The sequence below is a fragment of the Pygocentrus nattereri genome, chromosome 19, assembly GCF_015220715.1.
Source record: "Pygocentrus nattereri isolate fPygNat1 chromosome 19, fPygNat1.pri, whole genome shotgun sequence".
Classification (NCBI taxonomy): Eukaryota; Metazoa; Chordata; class Actinopteri; order Characiformes; family Serrasalmidae; genus Pygocentrus; species Pygocentrus nattereri.
The window spans coordinates 10,894,391-10,913,778 of record NC_051229.1 but is presented as its reverse complement, the minus strand read 5'-3'; the positions used below and the strand labels follow the sequence as shown (position 1 = coordinate 10,913,778).

Genomic DNA, 19,388 nt, shown 5'->3' with positions numbered 1-19,388 from the left:
TGTTTGTTAATGTTTAATATTTTATCTCTCATTCTTTCCTGATATGTTGAACTCAGCAAACAAATTGAACTTGTGCACTAAAATGTGCCGACAAAAAACTTCAACAAAACATGTAATATGACCAGGTGTGCATTCAAACTGTACACATTCACATGCACATCTTATTGAGTCACAGAGTCTGTGTTTGAGGAAACAAGGCTCACTTTGCTGTAGAACATCTCATCTCCTGATACATGGTCCAACTCCACGCGATAAAGGTCATCTCTGAAACACAGACATGCAACATTCATAAGCTGCGAAACAGAACAAAGTGCACCTACAGCCCTTGCCATTTCACACAACTATGATGAAAAGCCGCTCATGACTAAAAGGGAAAAAATGGAAGAAATAGATCAAAACTTTTTCAGAATCCCAGTTCAGACTCAGACAAAGTAAGAGAGAGAGTGAGAGAGTGAGTGAGCGAGAGAGACAGAGAGAGCTATAAATGTGTGAATTATCTGAGGAGAGCAGTGGAAATCTAGCTACAGTATGAATGAAAAGGGAGCACATACACACTCTCACACATTCTCACATATGAAAACAGGATTTATTGAGAAAAATTTGGGGAAATCAGTTACGCTTTAAACTACATTCTGAGGAACAGTACAGACATTTATCATTTATCAGTGCAGGCAGTTGAGATGAGTTGATATGAGGTCACAGCAGTGGTGTAACTACCAGTAACGCTTGCGGGGCAAAACGGCCATTGAGTACAATTTATTTATTTTTTGAGCATCAGAAAAAAATCAGAAAATGTATATTTAAAAGAAAATTATACAGAAGACTCAACATTTATATATACTATCCGATTTTTCAGTATTTAGTGCGTCCACTCTTTGCCTATATTACAGTTTTTCAATGAAATCTGCAGGGATAAGTCATCCTGACCGCATTCAGTGATGCTGAGGTGTTCTGAAAACACAAGAAGATTTTTTGATTTTTAGGTAAAAAATAAAACAATCCTTCTTTGCAGTAAAATAAAGCTTTACTGCTCGTTCTAACACAATATTAGCAATAAATGATCTTAAACAATGGAGTTAATGGAGCCTACAAATGCAAATTCCCCAACATTTAACCTTGAAGGTTGGAGTGCAGACTGCTGGTCACCATAGCAATGCAGACAACAGTCTGGCCTAGCTAGTAGCTAACAAAAAGGCAAAGAGAAAGATTTAAGACAAATATTAATAATTTGGAGACAAATGTGCTTATTTGCATTTATAATCACTCCAGCAGGTTTCCTGATACGTTTAATCTGCAACAAGAAACTGTCAAACACTAAAGTGAGGCTGAAGTCAGCTTCTTATTCTCCAGCTTCTTGTTAGAAGCTTCCAGTTTCACCTTCCAACAGTGCACCAGTTACATTCTGGTAAAGAGTCAAATGAGACATTTTACAAGAAACTATTCCACTTTTGAGGAAAAGTTTCCTGCTGGAGAAAAGTGCCTATAGCTGAGCTAAAGCTTAAAGCAGAGCAAGTCTGCTGTAAGTTTGTGTTTTGGTTTATATTGTATTTTTTTAGCCTAAGCTAGTAACACATATTGAGACTTAGTTACAGCCAAGATGGTAAAATGGTCACAAAATGTTGTGGCTCACAAGGTGAGTTGATTTTTGTTAAAGGGACAAAATGGCTCTTCTAAACATTTGGGTTGCGACCCTTGGTTTAAGACAGAAAATCACACAAAATCTCCTCAGAAATATCAGCTGCAAAATGAAAAACTTGTAATTAAAGTTCATTTCTGTTTATTCACTGATGAGTGAGCCCTTTATGGTTCTCCAGCTTATTTACATACTCCAGGAGCCTCCTGGGAACTGCAGTTATGGTGTTTACACGCTCCATCTAACCATATCTCATCTCTGTTAATGATTACTTCATGCCCTGCACAGTTGTATGTGTTAATGTGTGCAACCAGCAGGCTTTGCATGTCTGTTTACTGTATACTAGGATCTGGTGGGGTTTAGTTGCTTCCTGTCAGCTTGGTTAGCTTTCACTACCTCTGAGACTAGCCACCAAGCATTACACGCTATGTTTTAATTATAAATTGCCAAACAAAAGAGTATTTTCATTAGTTCACAATGATTTCTGGTCCTGCCTCATCCTTACTGACTCTACAATATGATGGGCATGTTCATTTTTGTGCACTGGGGCCCATAAGATGCTATTTACCCCACTGATTTACACACAGCTACACTTAAGACAACTGCATGTGTGCTATCTTATTGTAAATGCCTGATTTTAAACTCACAGACCACAGAAAGATCAAAAGGAGAATGGTTAACGTCTCTACTCTGTGAAGCTTGGGAACTGTGAGACCAATTATCTTGGGGAGGCCATTACCACAGAGCGTTTAGGACCACCGCTCCCACTGCCATACATTTTCTTGAGAGCTAATGAAGCCTCCAGAATAGACTAGCTGCGCCACACTCCCTCTTGGCCTGGTTGAGAATGAATGGGGAGGGGTAGGCAAGCCACTAAATTGGCTCTATTATACTTTTGGTCAATGTTAGTGAAGTTTTGTCCAGCACATAACAACAGTTAATATCTCATTTTTGACTTCTGTCAAGTACAGATTTATGCTGACGGATTGCCTGCCACACATCTGCAAGTGACTTAATCTGCAAGTGGCAAATCTGCTTAGTGTGAAACAAGCAAGCTAACTGAGCTAGGTAGCTGCCTGTTTAGCTGTGCAGTAGGGTTAACATTGGCCTGGTGGCTTCCACTTCCAAGTTTCCACTCCTCTTCCTGCAGTCTCACAGACCCTAGACAAGTTAATAGAAGATTCTCTTGCACTAACCCTCTTCCACGAATCTCAGTAATACATCATGTCACACAGAGTCTTATCATGAGCAGCGCTAGCTCCAGTGTCATATTCATTAAAGCACTTCTGTCCAAGCTTTTCCTCTGTGTGCTACTTTCAATTAGCCTACCACAGCTTTACACTGTTGTCTTAGGATCTTATTAGTGTAATGTCTCCCAGTGTTATATGCTGTATTGCAATATAAGAACTTAAAAATTTGTACCTCACAATGAGATTCACACTACAAAACAGAGAGCAGCCTTTATATTGTCTGGTAGTTGTGTCAGTGATTGTGTTAATCGCATTTTCTCCTTTTTCTGTCTTCAAAGTAACACCAGTGCAGCAGAGGTGATGTGAGAAGATGAAGGAAGTGATGAAGGAAGGTGATGTCAGCTCTAAGTCTTGGGAAATTGTGATTTTCTGAGCTCTATAGAGTCTATTCACCAATAGAGGAAGGATATGTTTTTAGTCAGTGTTAAGTCAGTGTTTAAACACATAAGCTAGAATCTGTAAAAGTCATGGACACTCTTAGAAGGTTCTGGTATAGACGGTGCATACTCAGAGGACTTATGTTTTGTTAGAGCAACATAGCAAACATTCATTATTAACTGAATTAATATCACTTCAGACACACTGACCACCTTTCAACTCAGTAAGAAAACTAGGATACACACTTTTGCCTGGCCAACACTACAGGATGCTGAAAATACACGAGACCCCACACATAATATTTTAATAGTCCACTGATTTTTTGCCTTTGGTTGCTGTTCAGTCATCAAAGTCTGCACACACTACAAGATTTACCCAGAACAAAAAGCACTTACTTTCATATTGTGCTTACAAATGAGCTGCCTCGTGTCTCACAACCTGAGATCTTGCTGAATTTCTCTTGAGCAAACATGACTTTAGATCAAACAAATGTGGTAGATGACAGCAATGCAGTTTTTGCTAGTATGTGCGAATCCAGCATCATAAAAGTGAGAGAAAAAATATTTAATTTTTTGCATTGTAACTCAGAATATCCTTTTATTCAGCTGGGCTTTCCGTTCAGGTCAGCTCTCACTGGTTAATAAGCAAGCAAGCAAAGTTTATTTATATAGTGCTTTTTACAACAGGTGTTGTCACAAAGCAGCTTTACAGAACAATCAGTATTACAAAAAGAAAAGAAAAGAAAAATCCAACAGTGGCAAGGAAAAACTCCCTAGTTTTTAACAGTCTTTCATGTATGAACATCAACACTGCATTTCATATTAGAGAATTGGTGTTCTCCCTACACTACATGACTTTGACTAATAAGTACTGAATGTGTTATTTTTACTATTCTAACTCTGGCAGCCGTAGTTGGACTGTGAATAGATAGGTGTAGGGGTAGAGACTGGACTATATATAGGCTAAACCATAGGATAATCTGGAAAGATAACCTTTGAAGACTAGCTTGAAATCAGAACACCTTTTGCGATGGTTGGGAGAAGAGAGTTGGCCTCAACATGGCCAGATTATGCTATATTTTGGGCTAGGCCTTGGTAGAAAGAGAGGAGATTCAGCGAAAAGGAAAAGTGGAGCTATGCTTTAGTAAAGTGTCCATATGGTGATAAATGTGTGTAAAATCATTGCTGTTTATTTTAAAGTGATAATAGATCCACTATTGTTGGTCATCCAGACAGCATAGCTTGTCGAGACATTGGATTACAACACATTCTATTGTATTCCATTGCATTCTAGTGCAGTATTCATCTCAACACTGGACATACCATTCAAACAATTGTGAGTACTGCATTGAACGGTTCACGTTTCATTTGTCTGGTATAAATACAAGGTTTCTGGATACCTATTCTGCCCACAGACAATGTTTTCTGAATGGACCTTCCTAATCTAACAGATGGTGACATGTTTGATTTACTGATGGTTTGCAGCTTTATCTGTATGAAAAGAGGAAGTTGCTCAGATCCAGCACAATGAAGATGGTGCAGCAGCTGATCATTGTTCTCTCTGTTTCGGCCACACTCACAGGTAAGACCCTTTTTAACATTCAATGAAATTGTACATGCTCAGCTGTGTTATACTGAGTAATCTATACAGTCAGCCAATTAGCTTTACACAGTCTTATTTAAAAAAAAACATTATATTTATATCAATAAATATTTAAAAAATATTTTCAAAGCAAATTCATTTAAATAATTTCTATTTGATTAATTATTGTCAAGGTAACAATGTCTACTAAACTCTATTTACAACCTAAACACAATCAAATGAGTGTATGACACACCTAGAAGCAGTAAATTCAGTTAGTTATACTAGTAATGAATTTCCTGCCCAGCTTTCTGGTTAATGAGGTGAGTTTATCCTTACAAGCTTGACTGTGCTGACTGTACTTCTGCAGCACTTTAAAAGCAAATTTGTAAATGAATGCAAAATATATCAATTTGATTGTATTGTGCTATTCCAGGAGTGGGAAATGGCAACAACACACAGAGCTAAAATCTCAACAGTTCTCTCACTTATTTGCATTGTGGTGTAGTTTAGAAAAAGGCTGGTAGAATGTGTTAAAGTCTTGTTTTACTGCAGCAATAATGAGAGCATATCGGGATTACAGCTTTTTTTTTTGGTAGCAGTCTGGACTTGAAGATAATAAGAAAGCCACTAGAAAACTCATTTAAATTTGCATTTCTAAAGTGTTGGGGGTGAGAAAGGCTTGTGTGGAGCACAACATTTTGTTTAGGTTTCAGGTGACTATTTGAATAGAAAATATTATTTGTGTTTTTTGCCACTGGGCCTGCACATCATGATTTTTAGCCTAATACTAACTTCTGTTTGCCACTTCTGACAAATTTCACAAACTGAAGTCATAAAAAAACTGGCTAAAGTTTTGAAAAACAGGCTAAAATTGCACAATGTACTTCTGGTGATGTTTAAAGTGACCGACAGCTTTGTGTCCGACCTCCAAAATATGAGTGAGCAGAGTTGTTGGTACGTTCGGCTTACGTCACATGGTCTCAGCCTGATACCTGATATCAGTATCGTATTGATGCATCCGTACTTCTTTTAACATGTAATACCATTTAATCGCTTCTCAAATGCCTTCTGGGTTTTGATTACTTCACTCTGCACCAGCAGGCAGGGAAAAACAATAGTAATATATTAATAATAATATCATGCCTCACATCTTACCACCACCTACCCTTGAGAGAAATGCTCAGGTCAAGCTCAGAGACCCTCTCTGATACGGATCACTTGATAATACGTCATGATACAGAAGGAAAATGTGTTGCGATTTCCTGTTCACTTTGACTTTTACTTGAATCTCTGCTACATAACATCAACATAACCCTGCCATTTGCATGCCATTGCAGTCATGAGTTGTCATGGCTGATTACATTTAGTAATATAACAGTGCAATGTTATCATTACCTTTGTCAATGATAGATACCCACGTATTTGATGTCACGACAGCTTATGTCACATGCTAATATTTTGCTAAGTGTACTCAAGACTGTTATGTTACTGAACTTTACCTTTCACAACAACTCATGACAGCATATGACATCATCTTTGACTTCTGGACTGTTACTGTGTATCTCACTACCTGGAACAATGACTAAAACATCCCTACTGTTTGTGGTTTCCTGTTTTGATACAGTCAGATTATGGTTTCAGATATTTTATTATTTTTTCATAGGTCTTTCTGTGAAAGTGAACAATCACCTCTTTGTAGGTTATACAGGGATTATATAGTGATAATATTATACAGAAGAATGTGTTGGACAGAATCATGGATTCACACTTGAAAGCATGTTTTCTTGCTATCATTTTAACTAATGTGACAGCAAAGTGAACATAAACATATGGTTTTGTTCTTTCTCTACAGTGTCCAGTGATGTGATCGTCCGTGTCGGTAGCTCTGTTCAACTGGATCAACAGGATCATCTACCAATGTTTGATGACTTACCCTGGAAACATGATGGAACCACAAATATCATCAAATATTACTTTCAATTTACAGATCTTAAACAGTATCCTCTTTATGAAGGCAGGGTGGAGTTCAATGCTGTAAACTACGGTCTAACACTGAATAACTTGCAGAAGATCGACAGTGGACTGTATGAAGCAAAAGTGTCCAGCACACTGGACGTAACTGTTGCTAAGTACAGACTCTCTGTGTTAAGTAAATCTTATAGAACAGCCATAAATGTATGGAAAATTCAGTCCTGATGCAACACTGCTGTTAAGATATCATATTGTCACTATCACATCAAAACCTATTTCCGAAATGGTGCAGAGAAGAGAAGGAGAAATGTGAAAAAATCACTACTTAGTAATGATCTCTGTAACTGTAAATAATTTATTGTTGTCTGGAGTTTGATATGTGTTGACTAGCAAAGCAATAATTTATATATTTACTTATGTGTGTGCTTCAGATCCAGGGAAGCAGAAAAAGACAAATAATCAGCAAAGCAACAACACCAGCAATGTGATTCTCACCATTTTTCTTCTTGGCATTACTTTCGCTTTTATCTTTTGATGAATATTCTGGGTTTGTAACCACAATAAAGCAATGATGTTGTGAGTTTCTTCATTTTTGACTCCTTCATTTATACTAGCCAATATTTTAAAATTATTTTATGAACATTATATTTGCTATAATTTAGCTTTAATTTAAAAAAATTTAATAAGATTAATTTGTACCTCATCATAATCTAATGTTTCTAAGCAGAACAATAAAATACAAAGTCTGGAAATGAGATGAGGTGTGTCTGGAATGTGTACTTAAAATACAAGTTAAAATATATCAATTGGATTATGGTACAATTATGTTCCCCAATTCAAGGTACTAAGATGAGGGTACAATGATCATTTAGTAACTTTGAGTGTACTGTTGGGAAAAAAGATTCTCCCAGATGGCGTATTCTGATTTCAAATGCACTACTTGATTGAAACTGTTCTTAAATCTCATTGAAATACTGCACTCCTTAAAAAAGGCCTTTTTTCAGAGGTTCTTTAGTAAAAGCAATGGTGATACATAGAAGAATCAATGCATGGTTAAATGGTTCGGATGGAAAACCTGTTGAAGACAATGGTATTTTGAAGGAAAGGCTGTATATAGCACCAAAAAAACGTTCTGCAATTGTTAAAATTCAGTTTTTTGGTATTATCTAGAACCAGTCATAATATTTGAGAATTGATAGCTCCACAAGTTTCTAGTTTTTTATTGAACTCCAGATATATCTATTCCCCACTGTATTAGAGTGCACATACCAGATCTGTTTTATATTAGTCTCTGTAACAACCAGTGCACGGAACGGACTGTCTTCTGCACTCAAACTACATCTAATTCTGCATTATTTAGGGTTATATTCATTTCACTTTCTATGTTTGCTGCAACACTGAGTTACTTTGTCTGTATGTAAAGAAGAAGTTGCTCATACACAGAATGATGGCGATGGTACAGCAGCTGATCTTCATTCTCTCTGTTTCAGCCTTGATTGCAGGTAAAGAATCTTCTAAACCTCAGCACTCTTGTATTATTATGTTATGCATGTTCACTAGTATTGTATACAGTGATCTATAGAGGAATCTGATAGCCCTGAAGTGAACGAAGTAATTTGAGATTTTCAAGTAAAAATGATCATTTTCAATTGATCTTAGATAATTATGGAAGACATATGACTGTTTTTCTAGGTAAGGATGTCTAATCGCAACCTAAACACAATCTAATGGATGTACAACACCCCCAGAAACAGTTCAGTTAATTATACTGTTGGCTGTGTGAACCTGTTGACTCCAATGACCACATATTTCCAGCAGTTCAAAGTAAAGATGATTGTGTTTCAAAGCTGAACAGAACCTCCTAAAGTGCAATTCTTGAAGTTCAGACCATCTTCCTTTGTCTGTTGGCAGCAATATGCAGACCTAATTCCAAAGTGCATTGTTTCCAATTTAGAAAAAGCTTGTTAGAATGTGTTAAAGTCTCATTTTACTTAAGCACTGAGGCAGCATGTCAGGTTTAAACCATTTTGTTTATGGAGCAGTCTGTACTGGAAGATAGAAAGAAAACCTCCACTTGAGTAGTCAGGATTGGGAAGGTCACTTTAAAAATGGATTCTGGTCCAGGTTCCTGATTACATGTTAAAAATTACATATCGATGCTATTGGAAGAAAACCTTGTAACTCCATTTTTGTCATTTTTCAGTTTTTGACATAATTTCAAAGGACCTGTTGCCCTTTACATTGTGTGTAAATTTCAAAAGAAACCAAGAAATGACTTGGAACGATGTCTGGTTCCATTGACTTGCATTAAAACTACAGTATGTTTTTTCTGTCTCCTGTAAAGTTCTAATTTTGGAGATACAAGGTTTTCTTCTGACAACAGTGATATATATAACCTAATCCAAAGGATTACTATATTAACCCCTTAAAATTCCAGTTTGATTATATATGAAGTCTTATTATTCAGTAACTACAGGGACTCCAGTGCAAACTGGTTGAGCTATTCTTAGGTTATAAAAGTGTGCATTAGAACTTGGCCGTTAAAGAGGTTAAAGTAACACAATCTAATTACTTCTTGTTACTTTTAGATTATTTGTCTCTTTAAATAAAGATGAGTTTAAACAAATTTCAACAATATGTCTTTAAACAATGCAAACAGGAAAACAACACTGTTCTATAAGACAAAATTATATACTAGAGACAATTGCCTATAATTGTCAAGGCTGTACCAATAGTGCAGCCAGAATTTCCAAATGGGGCAGCTAGGAAGCATTATGTCTCCAAGCTAAACTAAAGTGAGGTTGACAACCACTAATTAGTATACTTCACTGTAGCTCCCACAAACTCAGAGAGAGAAAATTAAATTTTAAAAACAGCACAAAACTGCTAATCATGCATTTAACTGCCTAGTTAATGTACTATAGTAGCTGACAGTACAGCACAGGGGGTGAATGCTAATTAACCAGAGTAACCAGAGTCCTACCTTTTACAGAATAGATGTCCCGAACAAATGGTTCTAGTTGTTTTTGTCAAAAATGAACTTTGTTTTCCATTCACGGGCCAAAATTACTTGGGGAAAAAATTCTGGTTCCAATGACATTATTATGTATTTATATTATATATATTATGACAGTTACCATCTTGGAGGTACAATGTTTTGTTCCGACAGCAGTGATATCCATGTTATCTTTGTGCATCTTATTCTCTGTTCAGTATTTTAAAAAATGTTCACAATAAAGACAACAACAAATGACACAAACATAACCAAATGATTATGTTCTTTTTCTAGTGTCCAGTGATGTGATCAGGCTGGTTGGCAGTTTTGTTCAACTGGACATACAGGATCATGGAACGGAGATTAGTGATTTCTCCTGGAAATGTAATAGAACCACAAAAATAGTCAATTACTACACTTAAAGTTAACCAATATCCCCCTTATGAAGGTAGAGTGGAGTTCAATGATGAAACCTACAGTCTGATACTGAAGAACTTGCAGAAGACTGATAGTGGCCTGTATGAAGCAAAAGCATCTGATGTGACAGACAAACCTGTTGCTAATTATACTCTGTCTGTGTTAGGTAAGTCTTTTAGGATGACAGTCAGTGGGAGGAAAATTCAGTCCTGACACAACACTGCTGTTCAGATGTCATATCACTGCTGTGGGAACAAAGCCAAAATGATACTTTAAAAAGTCTTTAACAGACGTTAATTCTTACACAATGTAAAAGGAAGGTGGTGTTTTCAAATTATATGTAGGTCTTATTCTGAGTCATACCTAGTCATAAATATCAGAAAGTAAAAATGACAACACAGCTTTGACTAGTAGTTGTGACATTCAGTTATTATCAGGGAACTTTTTTTGATTGTAATTATGCAGTCAGTTTTAAGGTCAACCCTACCTGAAAGGAGGCTTCTTTTCCACTTAAGGGCTCAATGGTTCCGAGCACTGAGACTAACCATCCCAATGGCATTTCACAGTAGACACAGTTCGGCACAGAATGCTGACGAACTGTGCATAGCATGGTTTCCTTAGCACAGCAGAAGCAGTCTGGTGGGAGGTTTAGTGATGTAGCTGCTATGTCACTTTTTCACCACATGGTATAGCTAATTTCTCACTGCAGATATAATACCCCTTCAAAGTAGCTGGTCATCATAGCGATGCCACATGAAACTGCCTGGTAGGAGACAAATTTTGTTCAGAAGAGGCTGATGGCAGCAAGACAAAAGACAAGTGGGAAATACTACATCAGAGTTCAGATGATGAGACAGTTCTGTTCACTCAAAGGTGACGCAAGAGAGTACGCTAACCCGGTAGATAATGTAAGCAAATGTGTTCAGGGCAGAGGTGTCAAATTCAGGTCCAGAAAGTAAAAGTCCTTCCCAGGATTTTGTTCCAACAGGCTGGACAGCTCTGCTGGTGGTGTGATCTAACTAGAGAAGCCAGCCTGTTGGAACAAAATCCTGGGAAGGACTTTTACTTTCTGGACCTGAATTTGACACCTCTGGTTCAGGGTCATAGTGACAATTCTCAGTTTTTCTATCTCACCTTTGGTTCAGATCACTTGGAACCTCTATGGAGGTAATAACAAAAACAGTACCAGGTACCATGTCCCAGTTTTGCCTAATGGAAAACCAAAAAAAAACGGGTAGAGTTGAGTCAAGTTGAGCTGGCACCATGCTTTGGAAAAGTGGCTTTAGGTGATGTAGCTGAACAGTTCCACATATTGACTTTTTGCTTTTGTGCCATTTTTGACCTTATAACAAGTTCAGTTTGCTCACAAAGTTGCTAAATAAATTAAAGCAGTACATGATAAAGTCTCATCTGAGAGCACAAGGTCAAGTGACTGGTGCTGAAGACATCTGGAATAAAACATGTTCTGTACTGTGTGTAGCTGTTAGCCCATTAGCTGTCGCTGAACCACTGTCATACGTAGTTTTTCTTTTTTCCTGGTCCTGATTTAGCAGTGCAGCAGATGGAAAAAAGAAACTGTAACTGTAACGCTCATGAGTATGGAGTTGGAGCAGTTGTGGGAACCATTTAGATCTACTGTGGAAAAAAAGCCAAAGTGAGATGTTTACAGGACATTATCAGGTCCTGGGTAATGACTAGATGCAGAAGCTACTAGTTAATTATGATCTCTGAAACTAAGAGTGGTTTATTGTTGCTTATTGTTTGGCTTTTGAAGAGTTGACTAGCACTAGCACACTGTCTGTTTCCATGCAATGGATTTCCTACAGAAAATGTTATTGGTGATATTTTATGTAAAAATGCAATGCAGAAATTTTGTGATATTAGAGAAGACAAACTTTAACAGAAAACGACATCATTAAGTAAAAAAAGTCAGTTGGATGGAAACAAGCTGTTGTGCAGAAAACATCAGTTGATGTTTGTGAAAAAAGCCAAAGGAAGCTTAGCTAATGATATATCTGCGTGTGCTCTAGATCCATTGGAGGCTCCAGTCCTGACCTACCACCTAAACAATGATACCCGCAACATCACTCTCACCTGTAGAGGTCATGACCTCTCTATCAACTCCAGCTGTTACAAGAAAACCTGTGAAGAGAAGGAAGTGACATCACCTGGAGGCATCACCCTTTCCCTTTCTGTCAGTGTTAGCACCATCATCTGTAACCATAGCAACCCAGTCAGATGAAAGGAGGATATTTTGGAGATAAAAATATATGAACAAGGCTGTTCTTATGAAGGTGTGCAAACATGTACAAGCAAACAAGTTTTTTAATGTATTCCTTCTGTGCATCTGTTGTAAGGATACTAACAGAGTGTAATAACACATATTTAGAGGTATAATTTTGATTCTGAAGTCAGGATTCAAATTAATTTTCCATATTTTATGTGTTATTATTGATTCTATAGAGCTCTAATTCTATACTACCAGATTTTGCTTAGAAAAATACAAATTATTTAAATTCAAGCATTGTGATTTTATAAAATTGCATCTGATCTACAGATAATACAACAATAGATAGGGTGCATCCAGACTCGTCATAGTGGTTTCCACAAAAGATGGTGAATGAGAGACCCTCAGAAGAGACTGAGGGGCATATGGGAAATACAGTTGTAAATTTTAAATATTCATTGTTAAATTTTCAGTTCTATTTGAAAACATTAATTAACATTAATACTGAAATTGTTACATTATTAGTTTATTTTTACTAATCTTTTTTCCTCCTTAGGAAACAAAGACCAGCACAGTGACTCAATCTCAAATTGTCTTTGCTCTGTGTTTGGATCGCTTCTACTTTTCATTGTTATTGCCTTACATGGTGCCTGTCGACTCAAGAGTTCAACAGGTATTGCTTACTCTTATTTCAAATGCATACTAAATGTGAATGAACTAGTTTTTCAAGCATGATCCTTCTGGACAATTTTCAGATTTTCAATTATGTTAGATGCCCACTTGCCTTCGTAGGGACTAACATATGAGAAGTCAACATATTTTGACTCCCTGTTCCTAAGGCAACTCCATTCTGCTAGCTTCTATTTGTCCATTTTGGCTCCTAAGCAGCCTATTTATCCACTATGCTATTCATTAACCTATAAGAGCTGGACTATATTATTAAAGATGTAAAATATCAGTACAGGTATAGTACTTTTGTACTATAAACTTATGTTTATTTTTTTGTGGAACATTAATCAATGCAGAAGCATATCTTGGTTTTGCAGCACTAAGGGTTGCAAACATAGTTTAAGTCACAGGAGTTCTGGGTTTGACTTTAACCCCCAAAAACAAATAAAGACAAAACATTGGGGCAGTTTTTAATAATTACACAAAACAAATAACGTTACTGCTGTATAAGACTAAGAGAAACACTTGATTATACACTATGTATCCTCATAATAATAACTTAGTAACTAAGAGCAACTATGTGTAAAAGATGGTTATATACCATTTAGACAAAATAGCTTTGGAAATGTTTTTCCAAATTAAACTGACAAATGTACAATTGAATTTCTGTTTTCCTTTTGAAACTGACTAGCTTCCTTTCACTCGGAGAACACACAGAATTTGACACAAGTTAAGGTAGGAACTATTATTTCTGTAAACATTTAGACATTAATGCCAGTAAATGCTCTTTACAGTACTTCAATCTAAGGTCTATGTTGTTCAAATTCATGTAAAGGAACACAGTGAAGGGAAAGACATTAACAAACTTTTTGTTATGTAATATACTTCCAGTATATATATCCACATCAAATTTTTTGAATGTATGTATACACACACACACACACGCACACACAGAAAAATGGGCCAAAATTGAATCACAATGCTACAAAAAGCTATTTATTTCTTACTGTTGATGTAAGAAAGCTGATGTAATTTGACAAAATTGGAAAATACCTGTTGTTCTTTACATTGTGTGCAAATTTCATGAAGAACATACCAAAACAAATGGCCCAAAATGTCTGACATGAAAAATGTCTGGTTCCTTTGACTTACATTACAGGAGGAGGAAAAAACATACATTACTTTTAAAGTTACCATTTGGAGACACAAGGTTCTGATCCGAGAACCACAATATTTTGAAATAGCATCTGAATACATCTCCCTATCTATTCATAGCTTTTAAACGCATCTTTATGTTTTATGTTTATGAATATATACTTTTTTTGTTCATATTTATATGTACACAGTCAAAACACATTATGTGTGTGGATATGAAGTGGAAATATACACAGGGTTCTATAACAGAAGCAAAAATATTTGTCTCACCTTCGCTGTATGAGACACAGAATATGAAATATGTGACTGTTTATGACTATAGCCTGTCTACAGTTTAAACAGGTGCCATAATGTTGGACACACCTTCTACTGCAGGGCTGCAGATACCTGAGCATAGAAGAGCCCAGTCTGACTCCTGAAAATCAGGTGACAATAGCTGCTGCCATTAAAATTATATAAAGGGAAATAATAATGTTAACAGTAGAAGGAAATTTATTCATTCATTTTCATATCAAAACTGCCTTTAGATGCCTTTAACAAACCACAGTTTTCTTCCCAGGCAGACCACAGAGGTCAGCACAGGAAGGGACTGCATATACAGAAGAGCTGGATGGACAAACTGAATCTCAGGAAATATCAACTGAAGAGTTGAGGATCTGCCTTTTCTTAATCTTTCCATTAAAAAATGACACCGCACTTAGGATAATGATTGTGAAGTTCACACTGGCACCAAGCACACATACACCCACTCAGAGCAACCCAGATTTGCTAGGATGTGGTCTAGAAATGTGCTATTAAGCACTGTCAGTATCTGCTGTATACTCAAATGAAAAATGCAGATTCCCAAAATCTCTTTCAGTGTTGGACAGAATGAACAGTTAAAACAAAAGTAAAAAATTCGCTCAAGGTAAACAAACTCTGTAATCTATTAAAAAATTCCTTCAGCAATGACAATGCCATGAAATAAAATACTCATTAAAATGGAAGTATATGTACCCCATCAGAAATATGAGTACAAACATTTCAAACATAAATTTTTTACAGTAGTTATTCACAAATATCAATGCATATTAACAGCCCTGTATATCAGAGCTCTGTTCTTTTTCCATTATGTTTTCAATTGTGTTTTGATTTGTGTTTTTGAGAAAGTAACTGTGTGGTGAACTTCACTGCAAAAATGTGGTATTGTGACTAGTATCTTAAAAAAAGCTAAATTATCTGCCAATATAGTGAGATAATTTCACTTAAAACAAGTAAAAATGTCTAGACATTGGTTAAATTATATTATAATAGTTCTATAACAATCTCAACATGAGACATATTAGATAATATCAGCTAGATTTAAGATAATTTCACTTGCCAAGTTACCATTTTTTTGCACTGTTGACCAATGGTCCTCACCAGCACGCAAGAACAACAGAAGCAGGACTTTAGTAGTAGTTATAGTTATCATAGTTATTTATTTAGTAAAGGATGCCTGATTCTGTAAATCTTTTTCATGTCTACAGCCACAGAGGAATGTTCACCAAAATAAATATACTTCAAACTATGTCTTTTCTTAATATCATTGTTCAATGTGCACATAAAATTCTTTCCTCCAACGATGATGCCACTTATTGTAACGTGGAGCGAGGAGGCAGACGCACGTGCTGAGATAAGTAAGATTTATTAAGGGCAAATCCAAGGTCATGGTCAAAACGGTCCAGGGTCAATGAGGCAACATGGATAGATCAGGGGGCAGACATGACATAAAACTAAAACAGAACAAACACCACAGCAGATAACAACAACATACATCAAACAAAGACCAGCCAACACAAGGGGCAAACACAGGGCTTAAATACACATGGAAAACGAGGGACAGGTGGAAAACAGGTGGAGACAATCAGGGGCGGAGTCACGAAACCAGGGGGCTAAACCAAAACCAATGCACATGGAAGACCAAAACAAAAAGCACATGGAGTGGGAGGAGCCAATCGTGACACGTATCATGCCTGAATGTGAATGAAGTCACAAAATTCTCCATTTAACATTTTAAAAATGTTTAAAATGCTATTGTTTTAAAGGTGATTTTGAGAATGAGTATTAGAGTTTGGGAAATATCAGTGAGATTTTGAAGCCTATAAAATGGTGTGCAGGCCTTTATACTCGTGTTTCTGCCATTTTCCATTGTGTTGAGTTGTGACTTGCCTTTCTAAGAAAATTCCATGTGGTCAACTTGACCAGTTGTTCACAAGAGAAGTTATTTTGAAATATTGAAAATGTAACTTGTTTCTGATTTACTATTCTATTAAAAAGTATGCCTGTTTTTAAAAAGTCTTGTTTAATTTAATTGTTCATTAAATTGAATATCCTTTCAAATAAAAATATTGCTGTATTTTAAGTCATGTAGAAACATAAATGGAGAACTTTGTTTACTCAAAAAACTTTCAACAATGGGTATCTTTACTTTAATTGAAGAACAGGATTTGTGTAGTTTTGCCCACCATTGACCGAAACTGTCTTATTAAGGTCCTCAAAATTAGCCCAATAAATTGCTATAAATAGACATGCCTATTTGTGCATGAGCTGTTTTTCAATGTAATTTCTATTTAATTAAACTTTAATATTTTCTTGTATATGTCATTAAGAGTTGAGTGAGGATGGAAATAGTATAGTTTTCTTTGTTAAGTACAACCCAAAAAGGTGATTAATTAATATATACTGGCCTCCCTGGCCACTTTAGTTGCCACCTAAGGCTCTGCATGAGACTGACCTAAACTCTGGCTAGTCTATTACATGCTGTAAGAAAATATGAGCAGAGCGGGTTTTATACCAGAAACAATAGCACAGTACTCAACCCTCCCCACTCGTTCCTCATTACTCACTAGCAGCTTAACACAGAATGACACAGTTACAACATTTCACACACTGAGGGTCAACAGTGTCCCAGTTAATCTGATAACAGAGTTCCAGAGAAAATGACTTTATTTGATTATATTCATTAAAAATATCTCTCCATTTCCATTACCACTGTAGTCAGCATTCCAATCATCCTGTGGTGTTGCAGTGATTGTTGCAGCTTCTTAGCATCTTGCCCACATTTGTGCTGCTGTTCTTGCCTTGTGCCTTGCAAACTAATGATGTAGGGGCTAACTAGGGCTAAAAAATTTAAAATCCTTTCTAAGGTCAGCACCTGCCATCTGATTAGTAGGATAATCCCAGTTATCTTAGACTTAACTACTGTTAGCTTAGAGCAACATTTTCATCTCTAGATCTCATTCTTGTAATGTCTCCCAAGGCTATATGGTGTTAAATCAGGATTATCACATTACAGAAGTGTTGTGAACTCATCTGTTTGCTAACTGCTTTTATCCCAGAGCAACCCTTTGCTCGGATCTTGTCACTCTGTGGCCTTGCAGTGTCATTCATAAATAATGTGATGCAGTCTGTGATTCAGTGCAGCAGTTAATCTCTAAACTCATGCACCTCTAGCCGTGCAAATCTCTGTCACAAAGATGTAACACTTTTTGAAAGTGTGAACTGGTTTCTACCGGTTTCCCTGACGCTTCTAATCTCGCAACCCAAGCCACAGTGTATCTGCCCTGACAGTGGGAAGAGTGCTTGAGTGGTCTCTGGGAGAACAGGGGCCGAGGGCAAAGGGCAAGACCGCCCCCTTTCTTTCTAAGAGCTTTTCCCTTCAGGCTTCAGCCTAAGCGGGAGCACATGTGCACTCTCCAGAGAGTTTAAAAGCTCCAGTTCGCACTGCCTTTGAAGAAAGTATGATCTGTGTGGTGGATTTTTTTTTTAACACTCCTTAAGATAACACCCGTGAAACGGAGTCACACTCACACACGCTCACACGCAGAGTGGGAAGAATAAAAAGCAGATGGGAAAAAGACTTTGAGTGGATAATACCTCCTTACCTCCTCGGATTCAGGCGCTTATGACCCAAGTTTTCATTTTTCAGAGATTTGAAATCGTAATGAAATCGTTCCACTGTGTAATTTCTCATTTCCGTTTTTGGGGGTGAGTGAAACACCTGCCATTCAGTTAAAATGAAAATCCTCATCTAAAATAAAATACTTGCCAATTGCTTTTGCCATAACGGTTCTAAAATGCATATTTCTAAAGCAGCTGGGGTATAGTCATAGAGCGCTTTGTGGTCAGGCAAAGTGTCAGTCCTTTACTGGTCATCCTGAGTAATGCTCAGAAGTGCAGGAGAGGTGTGCAGCTGAAGTCAATGTGGGATGTCATTTCCACATAAAGCGCAGGTGAGTTATAGGTCATTTCTGGGTTACAGGGTCCATATCATGGAAACAAAATTCTGCTTGCTTTTTTTAAATGAAAAAGTTAAAGGTATTATTGGCTTCAGTGGATACAAGTTTCAAAACATAGTGTTCACTCCTTAGGTCATATAGTCCACATACAGAAACGACGCTTAAACAATGGCCTATTTTGAATTCATCATGGTTGAAAAATATTTGTCCACTTTACAGAGTACCAGAAAGCTGGAAGAAAGTAGAATATGGGCCATTTAAGTGCAGGTGAAGGGTGAAGTGTCAGTACAGGCAACAGTTTAATGTAGGTAAGTGGTCAGTACAGGTCCAGTTACCTTGCCCCGATGTAGAGTGTGCGGTTGACTTTGAGGACGCTCTGAATGTACAGCGGCTCCTGCCGCATATAGGAACGATGAGCTCGGCCTAGAAACACAGGATAGCGCCTAGCAACTGGAAGAGAGAGAGAAACATACGACAAATGATCAGTTCCCTTCCTGAAGCTGAAGGACAGTGTGTATTCTGATTTGATTCCATCCTAATTTGATTGTGTTTCTGTCTGTTTATTTGTTGCTGTGTATTAGCAGCTGCACGGATCCACAAATATTCTTAGCACAGTTCATAAAAAATATAGCTGCTATTTATATTAAGCTTTTGTTGTCATACATGTTTTATTATTAGGCCTATTGCACTGCCATCGTCTTGTAATTGCTTTGGCGATACTGCATGTTAAGCAGTCATGCCAATAAAGCCTATTGAACTGAAAAACAAAGAAAGAGAGCGTGACAGAGAGAGACAGAGAGATGCAGAGGAGACGAGAGATGAGCTAACAAAAAGAAGCATGTAGGAAATG

General features: G+C 36.9%; 1 protein-coding gene across 2 annotated transcripts in view; it reads right to left on the bottom strand.

The window, feature by feature from the left end:
• Window positions 1-19,388, bottom strand: part of sema6ba (sema domain, transmembrane domain (TM), and cytoplasmic domain, (semaphorin) 6Ba) — a 222,073-nt gene that overhangs the window by 87,975 nt on the left and 114,710 nt on the right. For both annotated transcript variants that reach the window (XM_017707447.2, XM_037531151.1), the window contains exons 3-4: window positions 18,874-18,988; window positions 204-264 (exon numbers count right to left, since the gene is read on the bottom strand). In XM_017707447.2, the coding sequence (XP_017562936.1) occupies window positions 204-264; window positions 18,874-18,988 (176 nt within the window). The remainder of the gene's footprint in view (window positions 1-203; window positions 265-18,873; window positions 18,989-19,388) is intronic.